General features: G+C 47.5%; 1 protein-coding gene across 6 annotated transcripts in view; it reads left to right on the top strand.

The window, feature by feature from the left end:
• Window positions 1-24,641, top strand: part of DLG4 (discs large MAGUK scaffold protein 4) — a 584,369-nt gene that overhangs the window by 515,484 nt on the left and 44,244 nt on the right. For all 6 annotated transcript variants that reach the window (XM_069215534.1, XM_069215536.1, XM_069215538.1 and 3 more), the window contains 3 exons: window positions 8,357-8,459; window positions 12,304-12,418; window positions 20,132-20,308. In XM_069215534.1, the coding sequence (XP_069071635.1) occupies window positions 8,357-8,459; window positions 12,304-12,418; window positions 20,132-20,308 (395 nt within the window). The remainder of the gene's footprint in view (window positions 1-8,356; window positions 8,460-12,303; window positions 12,419-20,131; window positions 20,309-24,641) is intronic.

A 24,641-nucleotide genomic window follows, 5' to 3' on the forward strand; every position in this document is an offset into this window, starting at 1 on the left:
GTGTGGTTCTCCTGTGAGGTTTCTCCCTTTTTAACCGCCTTATTCATCCTGAGGTATGACTATTAAATGCATAAGCTTGAATGTCCGGGGGCTTAATAGTCCAACTAAGAGGTTAGCCATCCTGTCGGCCCTAGAGAGGTCGGGGAGTCATATCTGCCTGTTGCAGGAGACACACCTCGTGCAGAAGGACATCTACTGCATGCGTTCTAAGTGGTTCCCTAGGCAACTCTGGTCTTCAGCCTCCTCGAAGCATGCAGGGGTTGCGATATTATTCGCGCGCTCATTCCCCGGGGAAGTGGTGGCAAAATTACATGAGGTGCAAGGCAGGCTTTTGGCTATAAGGATGAGGTTGGGGGCCTTTTCTTCCACTATTGCTTCCCTATATGCTCCTAATACCCAGCAGGGGGGCGATTTTAACCTGGTGATGGATGGTGATCTGGACCGCTCCGGTCACCGCCATGGGCAGACTGGGTCCTTGACAGCGGCTGGCCGCCAGTGGCTGGTTGAGTGTGGCTTGGAGGACGTCTGGAAAAGGGCACACCCCACGCTTAGGGATTATTCCTTTTACTCAGCACCGACCAAGACATATGCTCGGCTCGACCTTTTCTTGGCTTCGCAAGAGTTCCTTTCCCGAGTTAGGGAGTCGGCGATTGAGCCTCGGGCCCTGTCGGACCATGCTCCTGTCACTGTCCAGGTTGCTATGACCATGGAGCGAGTGGGGGCGTCGGGGTGGCGATTCAGGGACTCGATGCTTCAGAATGTCGCAACAGTGGAGTCGATCCGACGTGCAATAGCAGACTACCTTAGTTTTAATTACGATGGGAGCACCTGCTTGGCGACGCTGTGGGAGGCACTGAAGGCGGTGGTGAGAGGTGAGGTGATGTCGTTGTCCGCTAGGGATAATAAAGCAAGGAGATTGATGAGGGAGGAGCTGGAACAGAGGGTGGCGGTACTGGAACGCTCCCGTAAACAGACGGGTGCCCCTAGAGTCTGGCGGGAGCTGGAGAAGGTAAGGAAGCAGCTGAAATGGCTAGATTGGGACAGGGCAGAGTATGCGGTGGCATGCCTTAAGCACAAGTATTATATTGGGAGTAATAGATGTGGGAAGCTTTTGGCACACCGGTTATGAGCGCAACGCGCAGCGTCGACGATAAAGCTGGTCCGTTCTCCCTCGGGAGCAGAAGCGCAAACGAGCGACCAAATTGTGGAGGCGTTCGCGGAATTCTATCGGGGATTGTATGAGGCTGATGATCGGGGTAATGTGGTTCCTGATGCATTTCTAGAGGGTAGAGCAATTACTCCCCTAGGCGAGAGGGAGGCTGCTTCATTAGATCAATCTGTAAGGGCGGAAGAGGTCATATCAGCAATCTCGCGTTTGCAGGTGGTGAAGTCTCCTGGTCCGGATGGTTTCACGGCTCTTTTTTATAAGACCTTTTGTGTGGAACTTGTACCGATATTAGTGCAGCTTTTCAACTCCTTCCGAGCGACGGGAGTTCTAACAGCCAGTATGTTGGATGCCACTATTGTGGTTATTCCTAAGCCGGGGAAAGACCCAGAGGAATGCGCCTCCTATAGGCCGATCTCGCTCTTGAATATTGATGCCAAATTATTTATAGGAATACTTGCTCATCGCCTTAATTACTACATGCCGGGCCTTGTGGATCCTGACCAAGCAGGTCTTATACCGCACAGGCAGTGCAGCGATAATACGAAGCGATTGCTTCATCTACTGGACTAAACGGATCGTTCACGCAGGGAGGCGCTTTCCCTTTCTATTGACGCCGAAAAGGCATTCAATAGAGTCCATTGGCCATATCTGTTCAGGGTGCTTGAACGCTTTGGGTTGGGCCCGGGCTTTATGGCATGGATCCGTTGTATCTACCAGGCGCCTCGGGCTGCGGACCGGGTCAATGGGACGCTATCATTGCCGTTCTCAATCCAACGAGGGACTCGGCAGGGGTGTCCGCTCTCACCTCTATTGTTTGCGCTCTATATGGAGCCCCTGGCGCAGCGGCTGCGTGATGGTCATCGCCCCCGAATTTCACACCAGTGATCTGAGGACTATCTCATTTCCCTGTATGCGGAAGCCGTGATTCTTACCCTGGCGGAGCCCGCAACCTCGCTGCCTGCGCTAATGGGAATACTTGATGAATTTGGCCAGGTCTCGGGATTCCGGATAAATATGCAGAAGTCACAGGCCCTGAGTCGATTTATTAGCGCTGAGCATGAAAGTGGCCTGATGGCCCGATTCCATTTTATATGGTCGTCCTCGTGACTTCCTTATTTGGGGATTGATTTGGCGCCTTCCGAACTACACGAAATTGGTTCGGGAGGTGCAGCGAGATCTAGAGACCTGGGGAGACTTAAGCTGTCTTGGTTGGGCAGGGTGGCGGCGGTGAAGATGACTATCCTGCCACGTGTCCTATATGTGTTCCAGGCACTTCCCTTGACGCCTCCGCCCCGAACGATTGCAAACCTTCAAACGGCGGTTCTGAGATTCATTTGGGAGGGTAGAGCGACGCGTCTTTCACGTCGGGTTCTGTACCGCCCCAAGGGGATGGGGGGATTAGCGGTTCCCTGCCTCTTACAATATTTTCAGGCAGCGCAGTTGCATTTTTTACTAGAGTGGAGTCGCCCATCTACTGAAAAACATTGGTGCTTCATGGACCAAGCGGTGGCGGGCTCCCATATATGGAAGGAGCCCTGGCTCCGGCACAGGGCGAGCGGTCTTTATTCATCCACGATTACGGAAGTAACGTTGCGTGTATGGGACGTGGTGGCTGGTCGATTGGGACTGACGACGTTCCCATCCCCAATGACCCCTCTGGGTGCGAACCCTGACTTTGGACCGGGCCTACAAGTGAAAGCGTTGCGCCGATTGTATGAAGGGGGCTGTAAAAGGGTGGGGTGTCTTTGATGAGCAGGGGGTGTTCTCCTTTGACCAGATGAGGGAGACATATGGATTAACAGAGGCAGACAGGATGATGTACTATCAAATATGGCATTGTGCCCTGTTGCCAGCTAATAGAGCATTAATTGATAGCCCGCTAACGCCGTTTGAAAAATGGCTCCTAGTGAAGAAGGATGATAAACGGGTGATCTCGGAGCTTTACGGAATATTTCAGGGGGAGGGTCGTCCACCTAAATCTAAAGGTCAGTTGCGATGGGAGAGGGAACTGGAAAGGGAACTGTCTGATGAAGATTTGGATAGCATCTTTAATAGGACACACCACATGGCTTACAATGCGGCAGGCACAGAGACAGCATATAAGGTGGCCTCCTATTGGTACTTCACCCCAGCAAGGATTCACGCTTGGGATCCCACTAAGTCTAGTCTCTGTTGGAGGGGGTGTGGGGGTGGGGGTACGCTTGTGCACTTACTCTGGCATTGCCCAAAACTTCATAGATACTGAGAGAGTGTTATAGACACTATTGATGCAGCGTTTGGTACTCAGATCCCCAGATTCCCATCGTACATCTTGTTGGGCCTGCCCAACCCACTCACCTTCCCCCTGAGATCATTGAAAGGGCGGCAGATGGCCCTGGCACTCAATGCGGCGTTGCAGCTGATATTAGCGATGTGGGGGTACTGATAGGATTCTGACATTTACATCATTGCTTCATAAGCTGTGGTTCATTCTCGCTATGGAGAAGCTTACTCTGACCTCACAGCAGCAGGACGGTGATTTCAGGGACCTGTGGCAACCATTCTTGCAGATCTTATCCACTGAGTTCACGGAGTTGACATGCCCGGCTTACTTAAGAGTGCTGGGTTTGACCTGAGCTTTTCGGAGTGTGTTTGCAGGAGAGATTCCTGGGAGAACCGGGACCATGCAGGGGTAGGGCGGGGGATTCGAGTGATTGCTGTATGGCGGGCCATTTCAGGGAAACAATGTCGGTGTTATACTAATCATTTCTATGTTGTATATTACCATGCATGGAGATCGCTTCACAGTGCACGTGATGGTGGGTGACCCCCCAAGGGGTGGGAGTACATAGAGGAGGCGAGGAGGTGGCCATTTGGACATGGTTGACCAGGAGTGGATTGTTATGGACTACCCCCACACTTCCAGACTCGTACTACTGCGTTGTGACTATCTCATTGTGAAGAGTTGTACTTGACATGTTAATAACTTGAAAATAATAAACAGATTTGATCCATAAAAACATTGATGCACTTAAAGCATCAGTACAGGATATTGTATGTTATTTGCTACATTTACTAAAAGCAAATCTTGCATATTCGTCCATTAAAATTAATTTAACAGTAATATCAGCCTACCTCCAAAACAGACAACATACCACTCTGTTTAGAATTCCTGTCATAAACACTTTTATGGAAGGCCTTAAAAGAGTTATTCTAACTAGAGCTCCACCAGCTCCTGCCTAGAATCTTAACATTGTGCTCAAAAGGCTTATGGGTCCAGCATTTGAATCCATGCATTCTTGCGCTCTTCAGTTTCTCTCATGGAAGGTTGCTTTCCTGATAGCAATTACTTCCTTAAGAAGAGTAAGCGAAATTCAAGCATTTACTTCCAAGTTCACAAAATAGTACTTAGGACAAATCCAGCATTTCTACCCAAAGTGGTTTCACCATTTCACATTAATACGTCAGTGGAATTGCCAGTCTTCTTTCCACAGCCAGATTCAGTTGCTGAAATAGCTCTTCACACCCTTGATCTCAAAAGAGCTCTCATGTATTATATAGATAGAACAAAAGACTTTAGAAAATCTAAACAACTTTGTAGCTTTTCAACAGCCCCATAAAGGTAATCATATTTCAAAACAAGGATTGGCTAGTTGGATAGTGAAGTGTATTCAAACTTGCTTTCTTACAGCTAAAAGACAACTATTAGTCACCCCTAAAGCACATTCTACTAGAAAGAAAGGAGCTTCAATGGATTTCTTATGAACTATACCAATGCAGACATATGCAAAGCAGCCGCATGGTCCACACCACACACATTTACCAAACACAACTGTGTGGGTGTGCTATCTCGCCAACAAGCAAATGTTGGTCAACTAGTGCTTAAAACACTATTTCAAACTACTCCAACTTCTACAGGCTAGCCACTGCTTATTTTAGAAGGGGACTGATTTTCAGACTATGCAAAGCATGTGTATCTGCTGCTACACATGCCATGGAACGGAAAATGTCACTTACCCAGTGTACATCTGTCCGTGGCATGTAGTGCTGTAGATACACACATATAGATACACCGTACCTCACCCGCCTGCGGCAAAACTATCTAACAAAGGACTCTATGCCCATGCGCAGTATCACTGAAAGGAGGAGTTACTTGATCTTGTGACGTGAAAAGATTCTTCGAACAAAGACAATTTACAACACTCTGAGCCGAACACTAGATGATGGACTTATGCAAAGCAAGTGAATCTACAGCACTAAATGCCATGAACAGATGTCAACTGGGTAAGTAACATTTTCTTTCCTCCCTCCAAGATCATTTCTGGTTTTGCTTACGTTTCACTTCAGAACACATACCAACACCCTCTATGAGCAGGGGTGTGTTCAACAGTGATAGTTTTGTCTGGTTCAATTTTCCTGCCTCTCTTTACCCCCACATCGTTTATTTTTGGACTGCTTACCAGAAGTGAGTCTGGGCTTCAGTGGTCCACCCCTTTTTCCCCCCCCTTTTTATAGAGGATGTCCTTGCTGTTTAGACTGCACCACTTGACACCATCATGTCACTTCTGACCCCTGGCATTTTGCCACCTACATCTGTTGTGCTGTTCATTTACACAGTGCAATTTAGGTTGCAAGATGTCTGGAGGAGGCTGCATACCCAATTTTAGCTATACAGAAATTTTGGAAAGTCTTTATGCCCCTGAGGAGTTTTGAACCCTTCAGTAGGGTGTGCTTTTCGTCCAACAAACAATGCGTGGTACATCAATGTATTGATAAACTTTGACACACAATTGCATCTAGTGGTGTTCCTGTGCATTAAAGGTCTGTCAAGTTTTACTAGTATTTCAGGGGGTTCTTTCCATGTGCTTCTTCCAGATGGGCCTTCAAGCTGCATTGGGCCAAGCCTACCCTGTAGATGAACACCATGTAGTTGTAGTTGTAAGAGCATCTAGAGAGACTCACAGTTCGTGCAAAGCTATCCTGATTCATCCAGAGGCCACCATCAATAAAGGCAACACAAAGTTGGAAAAGAGCTGACTCAGATTTAGCTCATATTTCTATAGTGATAACTCCAAGCTCTGCAAGTTATGGAGCGGTTCCATGACCATCCTAGAAATGTAGTTTCTCAAAAACCTGTTGGTTGTGTCCACGTCTGCACAGATTATTGCCGTACACAAATAACCAAAAATCTGAGACTGCATGAGAGACACAGCTGTGAGACCACTCTTGACCAAGTGTATAGGCAAAAGCATTCCTTGAACTCTGCTGTTCAGCAGACAAGTATCTGCTGTGCCTGGAAGGAGCGTTGAAACTTCCTTGTGTGATGTAACTTCAATGAGGCTCAACATGCTTGGAATTCATCCCCCCACCAGTCTCTGGAATACTAAGTAGGTCGCGAACAAATCCTGGTAGTGGGCGGAAGAACGATATTGGAAGTGAGCCACTGAGAGTGGGATGGTTCAGAGTTATTGCAGTGTCGTAGTGAAACTAGCTTTATTTAGATCACTGGCATTGTGTACAAGATGAGGACTCTATATCCCGCATTTAGGTTAGAACTAGCTCCCCCGTGACTGTCATATAATCAAGCAAGTAAATTAGGTCAAACATTGCAATACATGGATGTGGACGAAGCAGAGATCCAGCTCTTAATGTCCTGTCCTGACCAAGAGGATTATAACTCAAGCCAGACATTAAAGTCTCTGGTTTTAGAGTCTGTTTTCTGCGAATTCTGGTAGAACTTAAAATATTGCAGCAAAATACCCCTGGGTGACATGGAGGACGAATGGCAAAATATATGGATAGATATCCATACAGTTAAAGTTTTTGTTATTCTGGAAAAGAAAGTCTAAATGTGAATTAGTTACAAGAGGTCAGCAAGGAATGTGTACAAACCATTACTTCTGCTCCACTGGCTGTGTCCCTGAGACCAGAATGGCCAGCAAAGTGCTGGATATTGTGCTCGCACTGCTGTACATCATAGCTAAAAATAATTGCTAAAGCTAATAGCTCTCATAGGTGAGACCTTTTGGCTTTGGTAAGGCTTGCTATTTGTAGGGGTCTCTCTTCTGATTGTATCTGGTTGAGTGTGACAGAAGTCCCTGGCTAAAAACTCCTTCCCATGGACAGTGAGAGAGACCCCAGCACTGGTGTGAACCCCAGGGCACAGCCTGGGCAGACAGCAGCAGACCAGTGCCTGGTACAGCTCCACCACCAACTACTCCGCCATTGGCCAATCTAGCAAGCCTGGGCTTCACCCCTCCAAGTTAGTACAAATTACTTGTCGTAGTGGATCTAGTACTGCTCATCATACAGCCCTTTCCCCTTTTCTCCCCAAGAACCCCTTACGTCCCTTCTCTCTGACTATATCTTAAAGTCGATGAAGGGAAACGGAGGTGACCTAAGGAATATCAGTGGGTATGTTAGTGGTGAGGCTACTTGTAGCTAGTGCTTGCACCCTGGCTTCCAAATACGTTTTACTTTAGCTCTGCAGCAATCACAAGTCTGTGGGAAGGAGGCTGCAGGGATTAGCGTGCAGGAATCTTATGTTGAAAAGACACTGCACACACAGTAGTACACACACCCAGGTAGGCTTACACTGTTTGCACGTGCACACTATTAGTACCAGATCCGCATTTTCTGTTCACACACACCATGATGCAAAGACACCAGCTGCAACCACGCACACCCTATGTGAACACAACATCCTCTGTACACAATTGCCAAGTAAACGCACAAACACAGCTGTTCAACTAGAAAGCTCATCTACTACATGTGTATGTGGATTCCATGTACAGACTACCATGTCGAGCAACACACCCATGCTAACCTTGCACAAGGTCACAAAAATACATACACTATAACAAATAACAAACACAAAAAGTCATACTAACAGAATACATTCGCCTAGAGACTTACAGACAAACGTAAAGATCCAACTATGGAGGCAAAAGCATTCAAGCCAAGTGTGTGGGCTCATACTCAAGTGCGTACACACACCTTAATGAGTGAATACACAGGTTAGGTGAAAACATATAGTGAAGCACATGTGTATATAGAAACACAAGCACTTGTTTCCACAAACATGAAATGATATAGGAAGTCAGCAAAGACATCTGTGATCCATACCTGAACCCCATAATTTCAGCTTTCTGGACCTCATGAGCCTCTGTTGGACTTCAGTGTGCGACTCTAACTTCTGTTTCTCGACAGGTGAATGGGGTGGATCTCAGGAACGCCACCCATGAACAAGCTGCAATTGCCTTGAAGAACGCAGGCCAGACGGTGACCATCATTGCGCAATATAAGCCAGAAGGTAAACAAGGGAGTCAGAGTAAGAAAGAGACCCAACAAATCTCTGCCCCTTACCATTGAGCTTTGACACCTTCTGCTGTTTCAGCTATGGGACCTGCTCAACCAATGCGCCTTACTCCTAACCATGGGTAGCCTCTCACGTTCCAGCACCGAACCCACACGCAGCTCTACCAATGTACCTTACCCCAAGGTGTGGCACTTTCTGCTGTTTCAACAGTGAGACCTGGACATGGTTCTACCAGTGTACTTAGTTTTGACCTGGGTACCCTCTTCTGTTCCAGGACCTGCACACAGATATACCACAGCACCTTACTCCTGACTTAGGGCACCAGCTACTGTTCCAGGTCCTGCAAACAGCTCTACCAATACACCTTACTCCTGACCTGGGGTACCTTTGACTGTTCCTGGGCCCACACACAGCTCTACAAATGTACCCAACTCCTGACATGGAGTGCCCACCTCTGTTCCAACACTGAACCCCCACACTGCTCTGGTACACAACTAATAGCGCCAATCAGTTAGCATTTCTCAATTTATGCCAACATATTTGCGTGGAACTTTCTGCTTGGAGAAGGTCATGTGTTGAATGTGTGTTCAAGAACTGCAAGCAGGCTTGGTGCAAACTGGATGTTTAGATGATTAATGCCTGCAGAATATATGTTCAGCGTTTTTGTTTAGAGCTGCCGGTTTTGTGCTTTTATTCCTGTTAAGGGAGATTTAAGAAACAAATAAAAAATATTTTTGAAGTAAATGCACTTGTGATGGATAAGTATTGGAATTCAATATGTTGTGCAGGCATGTGGACATAGGTAAAGAGTGTTGTACTCAGGTATTTAAACAGAGTGTGTTTGAGGTGTGTATGTACAAGATGTCGGTTAAGTATGTAACACAGTACTTGAATGAGCAGGGTGTTGGCCAGGTATGTACTTGTTGGGACAGAATTAGGTACCCAGCATGGCTCCAGAAAGCGTTCACCCCAGCCTCAAATTAATCATAGCAAGCTCTGTAGATGATTGACCCCCCCCTCCCCATAATACACACCAACCATGCTTGTGCATTGGAAGTCTTTCCCATAACGTGAGTTGTGACCCAGAGTAGGACTCAAAGCACACATGGGTACCCTCCTTACTGAATGTGACTGACAGTTTGCGAGGCTGTTGAGAGCCTTCAGTAGCTGTGATAAAATGGCCTTTCTACCCATCTCTGCCAGGAAGAATTACTTAGCTGTGTCTCTTACATTTTTAAATGGCTCTGCCAGTCCTTCACTACTCTGCCCTATTCCTGTCTATGTTGTACATGGATGTTGCATGTGTATACATGATTGCTGCCTCGGTAGAGGATGTGTGTTTAGCCTGTAGAACACATGGTTATACACACGCTGGAATCTATTTTGTTTTCCCTGTACCCAAGTGATACCTTTGATGGAGGTTTGGAGACAGCCCAGGCAGCAATGTGAATTGCTGGGCTCCTCCAGGACATTCCAGAAACCTGTAGTAGTGGGGCAGACAAGACCCGGGGTCCCAATTGTTCACTGGAAGAGCAACCAAACGCAGGTTAACAGGTAAACCTGGCTGCATTTACTGTCTTTTATACCCTTGTTTTACATCTCTTCAGACAGGAAACTTCCAGCTCCACCCCACCTTCCTGCTTGAACCTTACAACAAAGACCGTGGCTGGGTCAATTTGAGGTTCTCATTATTAGTGCTGGAATTCCATCTGGATCAACATCGCTGGGTGGAATTGCATCGGCAACAATTTTTTGAGCCCAGAATTCTCTGGTTTGCTAATTCTAGACCTGGAGACAATAGATCTGTCTACGCTGCTGCAGGCAGCCACACAGTCTGTTCCCCTCTTGACCCCTGCTCTAAACTCCCAGAGCTCCGACCCATCTCCCATTCCTCCACAACCATCCCACTGACACTTTCGACCTGTTCTGAGACGGCGGAAAAGGTTAGTGACTTTTCATCCCAGAATGAGGAAAAATGCAGTTATAAGGACCCGGTGTATTGAGGTTGATGCACTTATTTCCCATTTCAGGGAGAACACTTACTAATTCTGGAATGTGGGGATGGAATGCTCAGCTACTGTGTGCAACGTTGATATATTGATCGGATAGAAACTTAGTCAGTGTGCCAGGATGTCTCAGCCAAGTCTCCGGGATCTCCATGACAGTGGTGACAAGAAAGTCTCTCTGCCTCCGGGCTGGGGTAACTACTGCCAAATCCTCTTACCATATTCAGGACCAGAACGCTTGGGACTTTGACCAAGACTACCAGGAGGGCAGTCTGAACCCTGCTTTGAGGGAGGAGTTCAGTGACTGATGAGGAGATGCATTTGTAATGCCTTTTCAAGAGGAAGACACTACTCAGAAGGGGAGCGTAGTCGTGAAGGAGCGTAAGCGTGACAAGCGGAATACATCTGTGGCAAACCGAGGGAATGCCTTGCATCACTCTGCAAAAGTGAGGGGGGAGGCCTGGATCAGATCATTAATTTTTCTGAGTGGAGGGTTCTGTGCAGCTTGACTGTACTCAACCTCTACTTCAAAGCCCAAGCAACTAGAAACATCAGGATCCAAGAAGAATTGGGACCCCAACCTGCAGTCATCCTACAAGAACCACCATGCGGCATGGAAAACCCTTAGTCAGCGGAGAGGTCTATTCTAAGTTCTGAGCACTCGCCACAATAACCATGACTGGGTACGTAGCTTGTTTAGGTATTGGGCTTTGTGTTTGGGCCAGAGGAAGACCACCCAGGCTGAAAGATTTGCTGTGCAACAAGCTTCATTACCCCGACATAGCCCCCTCAACTTTCTGCTTACCTTCAACGTGCAAGTGGCATAGACACAAACAACAAACTATTTGGCTGGGTCTGAGCAGTTACACTGCCATCTTTAATCACTGGGCAATGCGGTGTGCCCCCGACATTGAGGGATGATGCCCTGCCAGCCAGTGAACATTGCACGCTCTGTATGCTTTACTGGAAGGTCAAAACTGACAATAAAGGTACAGTGCAACTTAGGACACGAAGCAGGTGGAGGTGAGGGAGGGAAACCTAACTAATACAGATGGAAAAAGAGTAATCACCCCGGTGCTGTCCCAGAACAGGTCAGCTGTCCCACTATAAAGCTATGCCATACAGTATACATTATGTCTTCCAACATATTATACACAGTACTACATTTTTTTAAAATATTTTTATTGAGGTCCATGGATACATGTCAGTGCATGTGCACATAGTAGAAACAGTATTTGTAGGAAGCTGGCTCTTTATATACTGCACTAAATAGAGAGCCAGCTTCCTACATTGGTGGAACAGTGGTGGGGTTGTAACCACACACTACTTTACTGAGTAAGACTTGGACTGCTCTACTTAACCACCCTGAGGGTCAAGTGCCAAGGGTGTGCACTTGGTGCTCTCTTAATGGGCTCAGTAGTAAGATTCAGCCCCAGGACACAGGTAGTAAAAGTCTCCCATTGTCACAATCTGAGCCCTGTATTCCCTGATTGAATTGGAACTGCTCAAAAAGTTCCCACTTTAAGCACAGTGTGTGTATGTGGGACTGTATGCACAGGGTGTTGGACAGGTATGTAAGTGCGATATGTTTGCAGGTGTGTGGACAGCATGTTGTACAGGTATGTAAGCACAGTGCTTCAAAGGTGATAAGCACATGGTTTGGTCTGGTATGTGAGTACAGGGTGTTTACAGGCATGTGTGCAGTGTGTTCTGCGAGGGCTGCCTTCTTGAATTTCCTGACGTTTTGATGGGTAAAAGTGGTGTGAGACTGGTTGCCTCTGGTGCCAGCACTCACGTTTTGTCACCTAATTGCACCTTACTTGTTTCTTCAGAATACAGCCGTTTTGAAGCCAAGATCCATGATCTGCGGGAACAGCTGATGAACAGCAGCCTGGGCTCTGGGACGACGTCTCTGCGTAGTAGTGCAAAGCGTGGGTTCTACATCCGGTGAGTGCCTGACGCCTCCTCACTATGTGCTCACACAATCAATCAGTTGACTTGTACAGTGCGACTTGTCACCCATCAGGGTATCCTGGCCCTGGCAGGGTCCACGGTCTCAGTTGAAGAGCCAGATTTTCAGCATCCTACATAAATCCTGTAGAGTAGGGGAGGTCATGAGATGCAAGGGGGGGCTATTTCAGGCTTTGGCTGCGAAGTAGGAGAAGGAGTGTTCTTCTACTCTGTTGTGTTGTATGTGGGGGTATGGGCCAGAGCGACGGAGGCAGAGCGGAAGTGCTTGGAGGGTTTGTGGAATCTCAGGCTGTAGTAGTAGTTGTAGGCGGTCCAGAGTTGTGCAGGGCCTTGAACGCGTGGGCGAGGAGCTTGAACTGGCATCTCTTTTCAAGCACAAGCAAGTGGAGGTTTTTGAGGTGTGGGGTAACGTGGCTGCGACAAGGGAGATCCACGATAAATCTTGCTGTGGCATTCTGGATGGTATGTTTTAAAATAGGTGGGCCTCGAGTCCCACGTAGAGGGTGTGTCTGTAGTCCAGTCCACTGGTGACAAGGGATTGGGGTATGGTGCGCCATGCAATTTGGGAAAGTCACTTGAAAATCTTATGTATCACGTGCAGGATGAAGAAGCAGGAGGATGACACTGCATTGACGTGGGACCCCGTGGTGGGTTTGCTGTCCAGGATGATACAGAGGTTCCTGGTGTGCTCAGCTGGGATTGGATTGGGCTTTATTTCTGTTGGCCACCAGGAGGTGTCCCCAGGGGGAGTTGTCACTGTTGAACTTGAGGCAGTTATTCCTCATTCAGCTGGCAATGCTGGCCATGCACTGGTGGAAGTTGATTATGGCGGCGGTGGAGTTTTCAGAGAGGGAGCATGTAGGAAGCTGCCTCTGTATATACTATATCAAAATGAGATATAATGTGCACAGAGTCCAGGGGTTCCCCAGAGGCTTGACAGAGGCAAATTATAGATTATACCAATGCTAACTTTGTGGTAGTGTGGTTGAGCAGTTAGGCTTATCGGAGGGTAGTGTTAAGCATTGTTGTACACACAAAAGCAATAGAAGAAACACATTCAATGACCAATAGGTTTTTTATATAAAAAAATATATTTTTGTTACTTTATTACTAGAACCACAAGATTTAGTTCAGAAGTAAATACTGTTGCAGGTAAGTACTTAGCACAGACATCAATGTAAACATTTTTTAAGAAAACAGAGTATCTAGGGAAAGAAAATAAAGCAAAAGAAATGTAGGTGCACTGTTCCAAGCTAGAGGGCACACAAACACCTCTCGCAGGTTTACAATAGTACTGAAGCAGGGACCCTCATGTATCATCATCGGGCTATGCTCCACGTCAACCCGGCGCTGCAATGTATGACGGGGCCCTCCAGAGGGCCACCTAGCCATAAAAATCGTGTGAATCTCAGTACTGGAGATCTTGGGTGACTGAGGAACAGCTGGAGAGATACATAATGATATTGGCTCAGGCACCTCTTCCGTGACATATTTTTTTAATAGACGAGCGAGGACCCGGTCAAGATTAAAAACGGCCCAGACAAAGATTTTGCTGACAATTTTTACGGCGCTGATATTCTTCCAAGTGATTTTTGACATATGTCGTCTGATGGGGCCCCTGAGTGGATGGATTTCATGACAGTGATGGTGTCCTGAGTGATGATTTGGTCGTGTGGGGAGGGAAGGCTGTTGACAAAATACTCTGGCTTCAGTTGGGGGTTGAAGTTTCTGTAGATTTTGGTGATATTGTCATGGAAGAAAACTGGGAGGTTGTCACATAGGTACTGTAGGAAGCTGGCCTGCTGTGTGGTGGGTACCTAAGGTACTTACACCTTCTACCAGGTCCAGGTATCCCCTATTAGTGTAGTGAAGGCAGTGTCTAGAAGCCAGGCTCTCTAGAGGTAGCTGTGGATGACCAGCCAAGGCTTGTCTAGGAAACATGCTAAGCTCATGCAAAACCACTGTAGTCACAGAGCACTTACACACAAGAAAGAAAAGACTCAGTTGTACAAAAATAAAGATACTTTATTTTTGGCACAAATCACCGCAAAGTACTAGACAGGTGACCCACCCTTAGAAGATAAGTAATACACTAATTATATACATTAGTAAACAGCAATAGGAATAGAAAAGGTTAGAAAACAGAGCAAATCCACTTAAACAATAGTGACCTGGGAGAGCCCAAACCATATACTAAATAAAATGGAATGCGAACACAGGAACTCCACCTAGGTAAGTGGAATGTGTAGAGGGGAGCTGGGAGTACTAGAAAACGACAGTGGTAAGTAACACAGTACCCCCCCCCCCCCCCACCCGAACCCCCCCAAGGAACCAGGAAAGCAGGAGTAAGTCACTGGAATTTCCCAACCACCCAAAAGGAAGGAAATTAAGCACCCGTACAAGACTACAAGAAACCAGTGGTGGATTCCTGGCGAGGAAGACCTGTGGAGAGAGGGGACCAAGTCACATAGTCACAGTTGAGTGCAGGAGGAGGAGCTGTACTTGCAGGAGTTGGTCGACGGTAATGAAGAGAAGGTCAGCACTGCAGCCCTTGACCCGGAGAAGAGTTCCTGAGAGATGCAGAAGATGTCCCACGCTGGAATGAAGATTACAGCTGGGTATCTGTGTAGGAATTCCACCAACAAGCCTTGGCAAATGCAAATTTGCGGTTTGTGGAAAAGTGGTGCTGCCGGGGACCAGTAAGGCGCAGGAGGGGGGGAATCGGAGGGAACCCTCATCGACACAGAGAGTCAACAGGAGCAAAGTCGGCACCCACAGGAAATGGACACAGGAGTTTCAGAAGAGCCCACATAGCATGACTGAACACTGGTCCCACACCGCGGGAGAAACACGCAGACGGCTGTGCGTCACAGGAGGGAGTGCTGGGGGCTGGAGCTACACGTAGCCTAAAGATCCTTTGGAGGAGATGCAAATAAGTCTTGGCAGTTGCAAGAGACGCGGTGCACGGGATTATTGTCCTGCGTGGGAAGGCAAGGTCTTACCTCCACCAAAGTTGGACAGCTGGCAGGGTTTCTGCCATCCTGCTGCTTGATCTGATCAAGCCCAGGAAGGCAGGAACAAAGGATTTCCTTTCGGAGTGGGAGGTAACACCCTCTCCCTTTTGGAATAGGTGTGACTGACTTGGGAGGGTAGCCTCCCCAAGCCACTGGTTTGCTTTGAAGGGCACATTTGGTTCCCTCCATGCCTAAACCAGTCTATAGCGGTTCAGGGACCCCTAGTCACTACCCTGGTGCAAAACTGGACAATGGAAAGGGTAGTGACCACTCCCCTGTCCATCACCACCCCAGTGGTGGTGCTCAGTGCCCCTCCAGAGGGTCACTGGGTTCTGCCATCTTGGTTATTAGGAATGGAAGTGAACTCTGGGAGTATCTGAGTGTCCAGGCAGGTGACGTCAGAGCCCCCTACTGATAGGTGCGTACCTGGTTAGGTGACAAATACCCCTATCAGGGTTATTAAGGGTCTCTCTCTTGGGTGGGTGCCAGGATTAGTCTTGCAAGATTCCAGCAGGACTCCTCTGCAACCTCTGCTTCGACTTCTGGCCCCCGGGTCTGTGACTGAAACCTCCAGGACCTGACAAGCTGCTTCCTAGAAGGAAGGACTCTTCAGCAACATTGCTTCCAGAGCTTCTGCCAGCTTTGCAACAGTTCCCTCACCATGTACCCTCAGAAGACTGCAACTTTTCAGCCTGCACAAGAAGAAGGAATCTTCCTTGGAGTGAAGGCGTGACTCCCCTGCAACCGCAGACACCTACGACAAGCGACGACCAGCTGCGTGGATCCCCTCTCCTGCTGAGCTGCATAGATCCTGCATCATGGGTGGTGGTCCGGAGTAGTCCTCCTGGTCCTCTCTGCAGCTGTCCAGCTTTGGTGGAGGTAAGCCTTTGCCTTCCCACGCAGGACAGCACCCACGTGCACTGCGTCTCTTGCAGTTGCCAAGGCTAGTTTGCATCTCCTCCAAGGGATCTACAGGTGATGTGTAGCTCCAGTCCCCAGCACTCCATCCTTCAAATCACAGCCTCCTGCGTCATGGGATCCTCTTTTGTAGTGCTGCATGTGCTCCTTCAGCGACTCCTGTGTCCCTTTCCTGTGGGACTCTTGTGGGTGCTGCCTCTGCTCCTGTGGACTCTTTGCTATGCTGAGGGTCCCCTGTGACTCCCATTCCTGGGTTGAGTCCTCCTGGCCCTTGCTGGTCCCCGGCAGCACCTCTTTTCCACTAACCGCACGTTTGCCTGTGCCAAGGCGTGTTCGTGGAAATCCTGCACCGACACCCATCTGCAATCTTCCTTCCGGTATGGGACATCTTCTGCATCCATCTGGAACTCTTCTCCGGCTCTTGGGCTGCAGTGCTGACCTGTTCTTCAGTACCGGCGACCAACTCCTACATCCACAGGTGGGTGGGTAGTACCTCCTACTCCTCCTGGACTCCACTGTGACCTTTGGACTTGGTCCCCTCTCTCCACAGGTCTTCTTTCTTCAGGAATCCACCGCTGGTTTCTTGCAGTCTTCTTTGGGTGTCTTTTTCTTCTTTTCCTCTTTTGGTGTGGTTTGGGGAAAATCCAGTGTTTTACTCCTGCATTCCTGGCCGCTTGGGTGTACTGTGTTACTTACCTCTGTGGTTGTCTAATACTCCCAGCTCCCCTCCACACATCTTACATACCTAAGTGGGGTTACCTTGTTAGCATCCCATTTTTGTAATATATGGTTTGTGCTCCCCCTAGGTTCACTATTAGTTATTACTGCTTTCTAACCTTTCTATACCTCATCCTGATTAAATATATACACTAGCAGTGTATCACTTACCTACTAAGGGTGGGTCGCCGGTCTAGTACTTTGTGGTGATTTGTGCCAAAAATAAAGTACCTTTATTTTTGTACAACTGAGTGTTCTCATTTATGTGTGTAAGTACTGTGTGACTACAGTGGTATTACATGAGCTTTGCATGTCTCCTTGATAAGCTTTGGCTGATCATCCACCGCTACCTCTAGAGAGCTTGGCTTCTAGACACTGCCTACACTTCACTAAGAGGGGATACCTGGACCTGGTATAAGGTGTAAATACCATGGGCACCCACCACACACCAGGTCAGCTTCCTACATGCACCTTCCGGTGCTACTGCGCCAGTGCACTACATGGGGAGGGGGGTCCCCAGCTCGTGGGTATGTTGGTACAGCCCTGGTGGGCCCATACTTTACCCGATCCTCCAGGCCTGAGGCACACTCTGGGTCCAACCATGGCTCGGGTCATGCTGGCCCTCCGGTCGGAGAGCCCCCTGACCTGCATCTCCACCCTGCCCATACAGGGGGCCCACTGCTCGTGTCCATGGCCATATATCAGGGAACCAGCTCCCTACCATGGGATCTGGCTGGCTCCCTTTCGGTAGGGGTTCCCTGACAAACACCCCCAACCCTTCTTCTGGGGCCTTCCAGGGATAGTGTAGAGGTCAATCAGGTCTAGTCCCCCTCATGGGGTGCCTATCCTGAGTGCAGGTGCCCGCTGGCTCTGTAAGTCTACTCAGTCAGGCCTCGGTCATGGCCAACAGGGTTGCCAACAGGGCAGCACATTTGGCAGAACAACCCCACCCCTATCTATCGTCTGCGACCAGCTGTGGGGGCAGTACTCCAGCTGTGTTTTCCTCCCCCTATCCCATTTTTGGTAGAATGGAGTGCTGGCTTCCCCTCTGCCAGACAGTGTTGAAGTGTCCAGAGTCCTAAGATACGGCACGGGGAGACCGCAGTGGCTGGGAGGTTTTTTTTTTTAATCAGGATTTTTCCCTAAAGTGACTTTTGTGCAACAGGGGTTAGCTTCGATGTGTGATGCCAGAGCTTTTTTGTTCATCTCACTTAGTTGGTGGTAAAAGGTTAAGTGCCGTTTTGCTGGCAGTTCTGTCAGTTTGTTCTTTGTTGGTGCATCACCTTATTTCAAAGTCCTTGCAGTGATACTTGGCTATTCTGAGGTCCTCAGTACCATCTGGCTTGCTTGGTGGATCTTTTGTTTCTTGTTCTTGAGGGGGGTGACAATATCAGTGATCCAGGTGTTGAAACTTCTGAAGTCTGGTGCACATTATTGTGGTGTTTGGCCAGGTTGAGGGCAAGGGTTTGGTCCTTTTGGTCTCTGCGGGTTTTTCCAGCTGTGACGCGTGGTGTTGGGTTGCGTCAAAGACATGGGGTTCATGATGATTACGTGGATGATTTAGTGGCTGGTCTATGTGAGTTCAGCGATGTGGCTGTATTTGATGCGGTTGCTGGAGGTGATTATGGGGTCGAGCTTGTGTCCTGGGATGTGCATGGCATTGTGTAAGGGTTGGGTGAGGCTGATGTTGCTCAGGCCATCAAGGAGGTTAGTGGAGTTAGGGTCAGTTATGTCATTGAGGTGGAAGTTGAGGTCACCTAGGAACATGTAGTCCTTTGAGATTATGGTGAGGGGGGGCAATGAAATTGATGATGAGGTTGCAGAAGGTGGGTCTAAGGTTCACCTAATGGTGGATTTCTCGTACGTTTGGATAGTGAAGTTGAGATGTTCCATTGCTGCGATGGTGTCATCTGTGGCGGTGGTGCATTTGTTGGAGTCTTGGTGGATGACGGTGATTCCTCCTCCTGGCTTGCTGATGCAGTTCCGTGGGTGATTCTGCATCCTGCTGGTCTGGCGGTGGTAATGTCAGAGGATGACAGGGTTGAGCTAGGTCTTAACGAGGAAGTCTGTCGGGCGCAAGAGTATCGGTAAGGTCCCAGACCTCAGTGGCATGTTTGTTAACTGAACGAGTGTTGAGGACGGTGCATGCTGGATGGTGGTGGGTAGCTAGTGTTGCTCCTTAAGTGGTCTGGGTGTTGCTGAGAGTGATGGGGGAGTGTGCGTTGTGGCAGGTGAAGTGGCAGAGGGTGCAAGTGAAAGGTCCTACAGTGGAGTGGCTTGGTGGGTGAGTTTGTGGCAGCATCCATGGTCAGGAGTGTGGAGGGTGGTACAAGTGTAGCTGTGAGGGTTCCTGGCGCTGGGGGCAGTCCTGGTATGGACAGGCACAGATGGGCTTGCCTTTGTCACGGCCACTATTAAGTAGGTCCTGGGTGGTGGGAGGAGTTCGGGGAGGTGCTGGTTGGAGTTGGCAAAAAGACAGGAAGGAGAGGGGGTGGTGTGGGTTCTTTTTCTCTCAAGTCACACACTGCCAAGGTAAGTTTTACCCTTTTTTTCTGAATAGTGGATCTTACCTTATTCTTTAATATTTAAGGCAGTTAGGACGTCCCTCCTGAGCCCCAGTGCAACTGTACAAATTCCAAAGATGATGATGTTCTGCCTGTGCTGCCCCTCCTTGGACAGTGGTCCATGCTCCCTGATTACGTACTGGGCACCGTTTGGCAGTGAAGATAGCTGCAGTGTGGGAAGGCAGTTTGCAGGGGGTATCTGATGTGTCCCTCTTGTGATGTCAGATTGCGTTGCCAAGATCCATCATCACAGTGGGCTGGGAGTGTGAATCATCTGTTGTTACAAGTGCAGGCTATGCAGGCCTTAACGCATTTATATCTGATGTGCCTGCACAAAGTGTTCGCCTTCCTTCATGTCCTACCTCTATAATTAACACTGTCCATCCCTGGTGGCATGACAGCTCAGCTCGTGGCCCCTAGCAGCCCTACCTTTGATTGTGCTCCTTCACTGACCTCCGCATCGTGTTCCTACACAGGGCCCTCTTCGACTATGATAAGACGAAGGACTGCGGGTTCTTGAGCCAGGCGCTGAGCTTCCTCTTTGGTGACATCCTCCACGTCATCGATGCATCCGATGAAGAGTGGTGGCAAGCCAGACGGGTGCACCCTGATGGAGAGAGCGAGGAGATTGGCTTCATTCCTAGCAAGCGACGGTAAGAGGTTACCACACGTTTCTAAAGTCCTGGCATGCACATAAGTAGCCCAGTTATACTCTGCGTGGCTCACTCGCCTTGTGATTTTCAGCCAACCTCGGCCTGGAACACTAACAACTAATTGTGAGATTTAGCATCCATGTTAACTGACCTGTGTCGCTTTATTAAATGCGTATATAAGAAATTACCAGAGGTTTGAGTGAAACGTTCTGCAGATTGGTCACTGAAATGTCAAGGTGTTTTGCTTTCTAAGTTGGTTTATTCGGCCCTTTTCTTCCCGTCCACTTGCACATGAACTCCCCATTGCTTTAAACTTTAGGATAAAGTTAGCTACCCAATACTGTTATTTTATTATTTGAGACTATCTTTCTCTGGGCGTGACTGAGTAAAATGAAGCTTGCATTTGGCGCAGCGGTCTGTCAGTGTTTAGTGAGATCTGTGAGCATATGAATCTTGCAAAATGTGGTATTTTGCTAAACTGCATTTTTTTCCTTGCCTCAGTGCATTAGTAATACACCTCTCTGGCATGAGACCTGCACAGGTTCATATGTTTCAAGAACACTCTGATGTAAGGATGAATCTCACAAATATTTGGACCAAGGTGTTCTTGAAAGGATTGACCACAGCGTGCTCTTAGAATGGTTTCATAAGTTTGCACCACAGTTTAAATGGGATTGTTGTTCCTCTGTACCCCTGCTTCAGACTGAGGGTTCCACAGACTCTACATCCCCTTGTCTTTTCACTGTTCACCTTTGCACCTCTGTTGATTATTCAAAGATGGCGTCTGGCTTCTCAAGCCTGTGACAATGACACATCATCACATTTGATGGCTCTACCATTATCGTGATCTCCTGCATATATAGATAAGTCTAGGAATGTGGTGCAGTTGCCCCAGCGCTGTTGAGTACCGACCATGTCAACAATCTTCTGCAAAGATTCCCCTTTTACACAATCGAAGGAACCTACGGCTACTTTTAGATGGACATCTCTTGATGGGAAGCCTGGTGGAAAAGGTCATCAGGGATTCCCATAATTCCTGCCCACCCACGGCCCACAGGACTGGTTCTTTGGTCAACACTGGAGTAATGGCTCCAACTGTTTATATTTAGGTGTGCCCAAAAGGATATCAATATCCACAAACTTGCGCAGAATGTGGCAGAGGGAGTGTTGGTAGTTGTGACTGAACTAAAAGGGCTCATGCACTGAACTGGGGTGGATACCTATTTTCAGTTCCAGTGGTGCTTTTTGATGTACAAGTGAGTTTACAGTTCTGCTCCCTTCTACCTCAGAATCAAAATTCTTAATACAAAAATCAAGACAAAATCTTTGCTGTCATCAAAGAAATATCTACTCCAACTCATCTCTTATGGAGTAATTATCATGGGTTGTGAGAGTTTCTGGAAACCCACCTAGATGGACAACAACTTGAGCCCCCTGTCTCAAAGTTCAGTTAAGTGCTAGAATCCCATCCATTTTGTTGTTTCCTATGGTTCTGGGCAATGCAGAGAAAAGGCATCAGAGCACCTTGACGCTTTCACGTGTAGTATCCACCTACACACATTATTATTAGGAGCAGCCAATTGGTGAGGGCTCATAATGCTCATAGTTCAATAAAAAGAGCCCACAAGTACCATTTTCTCTTTTGACATGCCACCCTGGTATATTAGCTCTATGCCTCAGTTTTTTAAGAGATTTCAAAACCTCTTTTTGTGATGACTGGATCAGCATCTTTCAGCTGTGAAGACTTTTATTTCCATCTATTAATTGATAGTCGGTGTATAACTGGATGATGTACAATCTGACAGTCAATATTTGCTGCAGGGAAGCACCCCAGGCTCATCTCTCACTGAGTTTCCACTTTGATTGTTCTGTGCTTCACCTCACGCTTCCTCCCCTCGTATGTTCTTCGTGTCGCACAGTCCTCCAACCCATAGTGCATTCCATATGCAAGCAAAGTTATCCAGTGTCTACCAGACACTTGTATAAACTCTCTCTTCACGCCTTCCCTGGTGCTCTTGGAACCACTCCCTCCAGACTGTGTCACACAAGGAGAATGGGAAGCCTCACACATGGCAGAAAACTGCTCACAGATGGACAACACATTTCAGAGTTATGGGAGAAAGAATGGGAAATTAAAGCAAACTATACCTGCTGAGGCTTCGATTACCATCATCCACAGAATTGTTGGCCACCTGGCAAATAACTGAGGTTAATGCCTGCAAACAGAAAAATCTGATTGGCCGACCTGTTCTAAATAGGGTTGACACTTTTCCCAGAGACAAATACTGGCCATCTGTTCAATTTTTCAGATCCTGCAAAGGCCCGGACCAGTTTCTTAAGTAGAAAATTATAGTACGGGGTCTCCAACGGATAGCTGGGGAGCCACTAGTAGCTCGCCAGTACCCTGACATTAGCTCCCTGAGCTGCAGCCCGGCACAGTATGTAATTTAGAGGATTCAGCCATATTGAATAAGGCAGCTGTATACATATTCAGACTGCGCACTGTGACATCCTGCAGGATTTGAAATATAATCACCCGTCTCCTTACTCTATGTACTAAGTCACATGGAGATTTGTGATTCTGCAAGTCCCACTGTATCAGTCCTACAGTGTGTGAAAAACGCAAGGTGTTCTTGGTGTGTTTTTACTTAAAACGAAAAGGGTATATTTGATAGAAAACTATTTAATTTAAGAGAGTGTGGCATGCTGATATATTAAAAAAAATACATTTAAAGCTGCTCGTTGGATGGTCATTCTTGTGTGCTTGGGATATTTATAGCAGTTAGTGTGTATTTTGTGCCAGTGGGCACTTGTTGCTGTGAGAGTTCTTTCAGTAGTCCTGTGGAGGCTTTTAAATTGATGATGTTTTTCCCAATATTGCTTTCAGTAACCCTGTCTTAAGTTTTGGGTTGGTGGTCTAACATAATACATCCAGGAATCTAGAATATTGGCAAGCACTACATTATGAAGGAAATATATATTTATATGTAAGTATAGTTTAGTTTGTGATATGCATCTGGGTGGTTGCTACTACGATCCTGCATGGCGTGGTCCTGTACATTTTAAGGAGACATGCTAAAAGAATAGCTGTTTAGTTCTTTTGAGTGGTTCCTCTTAGTGCATATATCCATCTTCATCCGTAGCTTGGAAAGGAGCTGAGTGTTCTTAGTTATCTTGGATTTATTACAGATATATTTGTTGTTTTCACACCAAAAGACTTCTGTTTATTTACCACATGGAGATCAATATTCCAGATTGGACACTCATGCACTACCATCAGGACTCGCACACCTAACATATTAGATGCCGCACACTGAACAAACCACTCTCACTTTGGTTACAGATTAGCAGTCACCCTCTCCCAGAAGGAGTGTCCTACCCCTACCAGACTAGCAGTCAAACACTACTGACTGCACTCTAAAATCCCTTAGAGTTGCTACTGTACAACACCACCCTCAGTCTCCTTGCAAACTGAGAGCAGCTTCACACCTGCCACACACTACTGGCAACACTCTTGTGCCTTTCAGTAGGAGTCTTACTGTGCCAACAGCACTGTAACACATTAGCAGTGTAACAGTAACAGCGCTCTCAGACTCCTCTCAAGCTAACAGTCACACATTACCGAAAGCATTCTCTTAACCCTCTCAGACTAGCAGCAAAGGGTGTAGGCCTGGCTCATAATGGGAAATTCAGCTTCTTTTATCAACGAGTTTGTGTGAGTAGTAGTGTGGATGGGCGAGTGGATGAATGAGCAGTTGTTTGCATGGAAGGGTAATTGCCTGCATGGATGATGAGTGATTTTCATCTACTAGTCAGTTCTTTCGACATTGACATTTTCTTCTGCCCCTATAGCCTGGACCGTGGGAATTGTCAGGGGAGGATCAAAAAATGTGACACGGTTAACTGTGTGATGCCAGAAGAAAGGGAAAATTGTGCAGTGGCACATTTTGCAATAGTATAACTGTCTTATTTTGACATTTTTACACAGGTTAACTCTGTCTAGTAAAAAGGTTTAACCTCATTAGTAGCAGTTATAAATTCTAATACCGCAGTAAGCAACAGAAAGGGGGCCAGTCAACCTATGGAAAGGGCCATCCACTGCACGCAACACTTGACACTGTGTTTTTAATAACTTATGATCAGTTGAAGCTAAAAAAAACTACTTATTTTTTGGCATGTGTGGCTCTAGATGCACATGTTGTGCATACTTGCGCCATCTAGTGGTGGGCTCAGATATGTATAACTTGTTTTTCTTTGAAGTAAGTCTTTTCGAGTCATGGCATCTAGTGACTCCACCTATTAGTAGTATTGCACATGGGCATTGGCTCCATTG

Source organism: Pleurodeles waltl, chromosome 12, assembly GCF_031143425.1.
Source record: "Pleurodeles waltl isolate 20211129_DDA chromosome 12, aPleWal1.hap1.20221129, whole genome shotgun sequence".
Classification (NCBI taxonomy): domain Eukaryota; kingdom Metazoa; phylum Chordata; class Amphibia; order Caudata; family Salamandridae; genus Pleurodeles; species Pleurodeles waltl.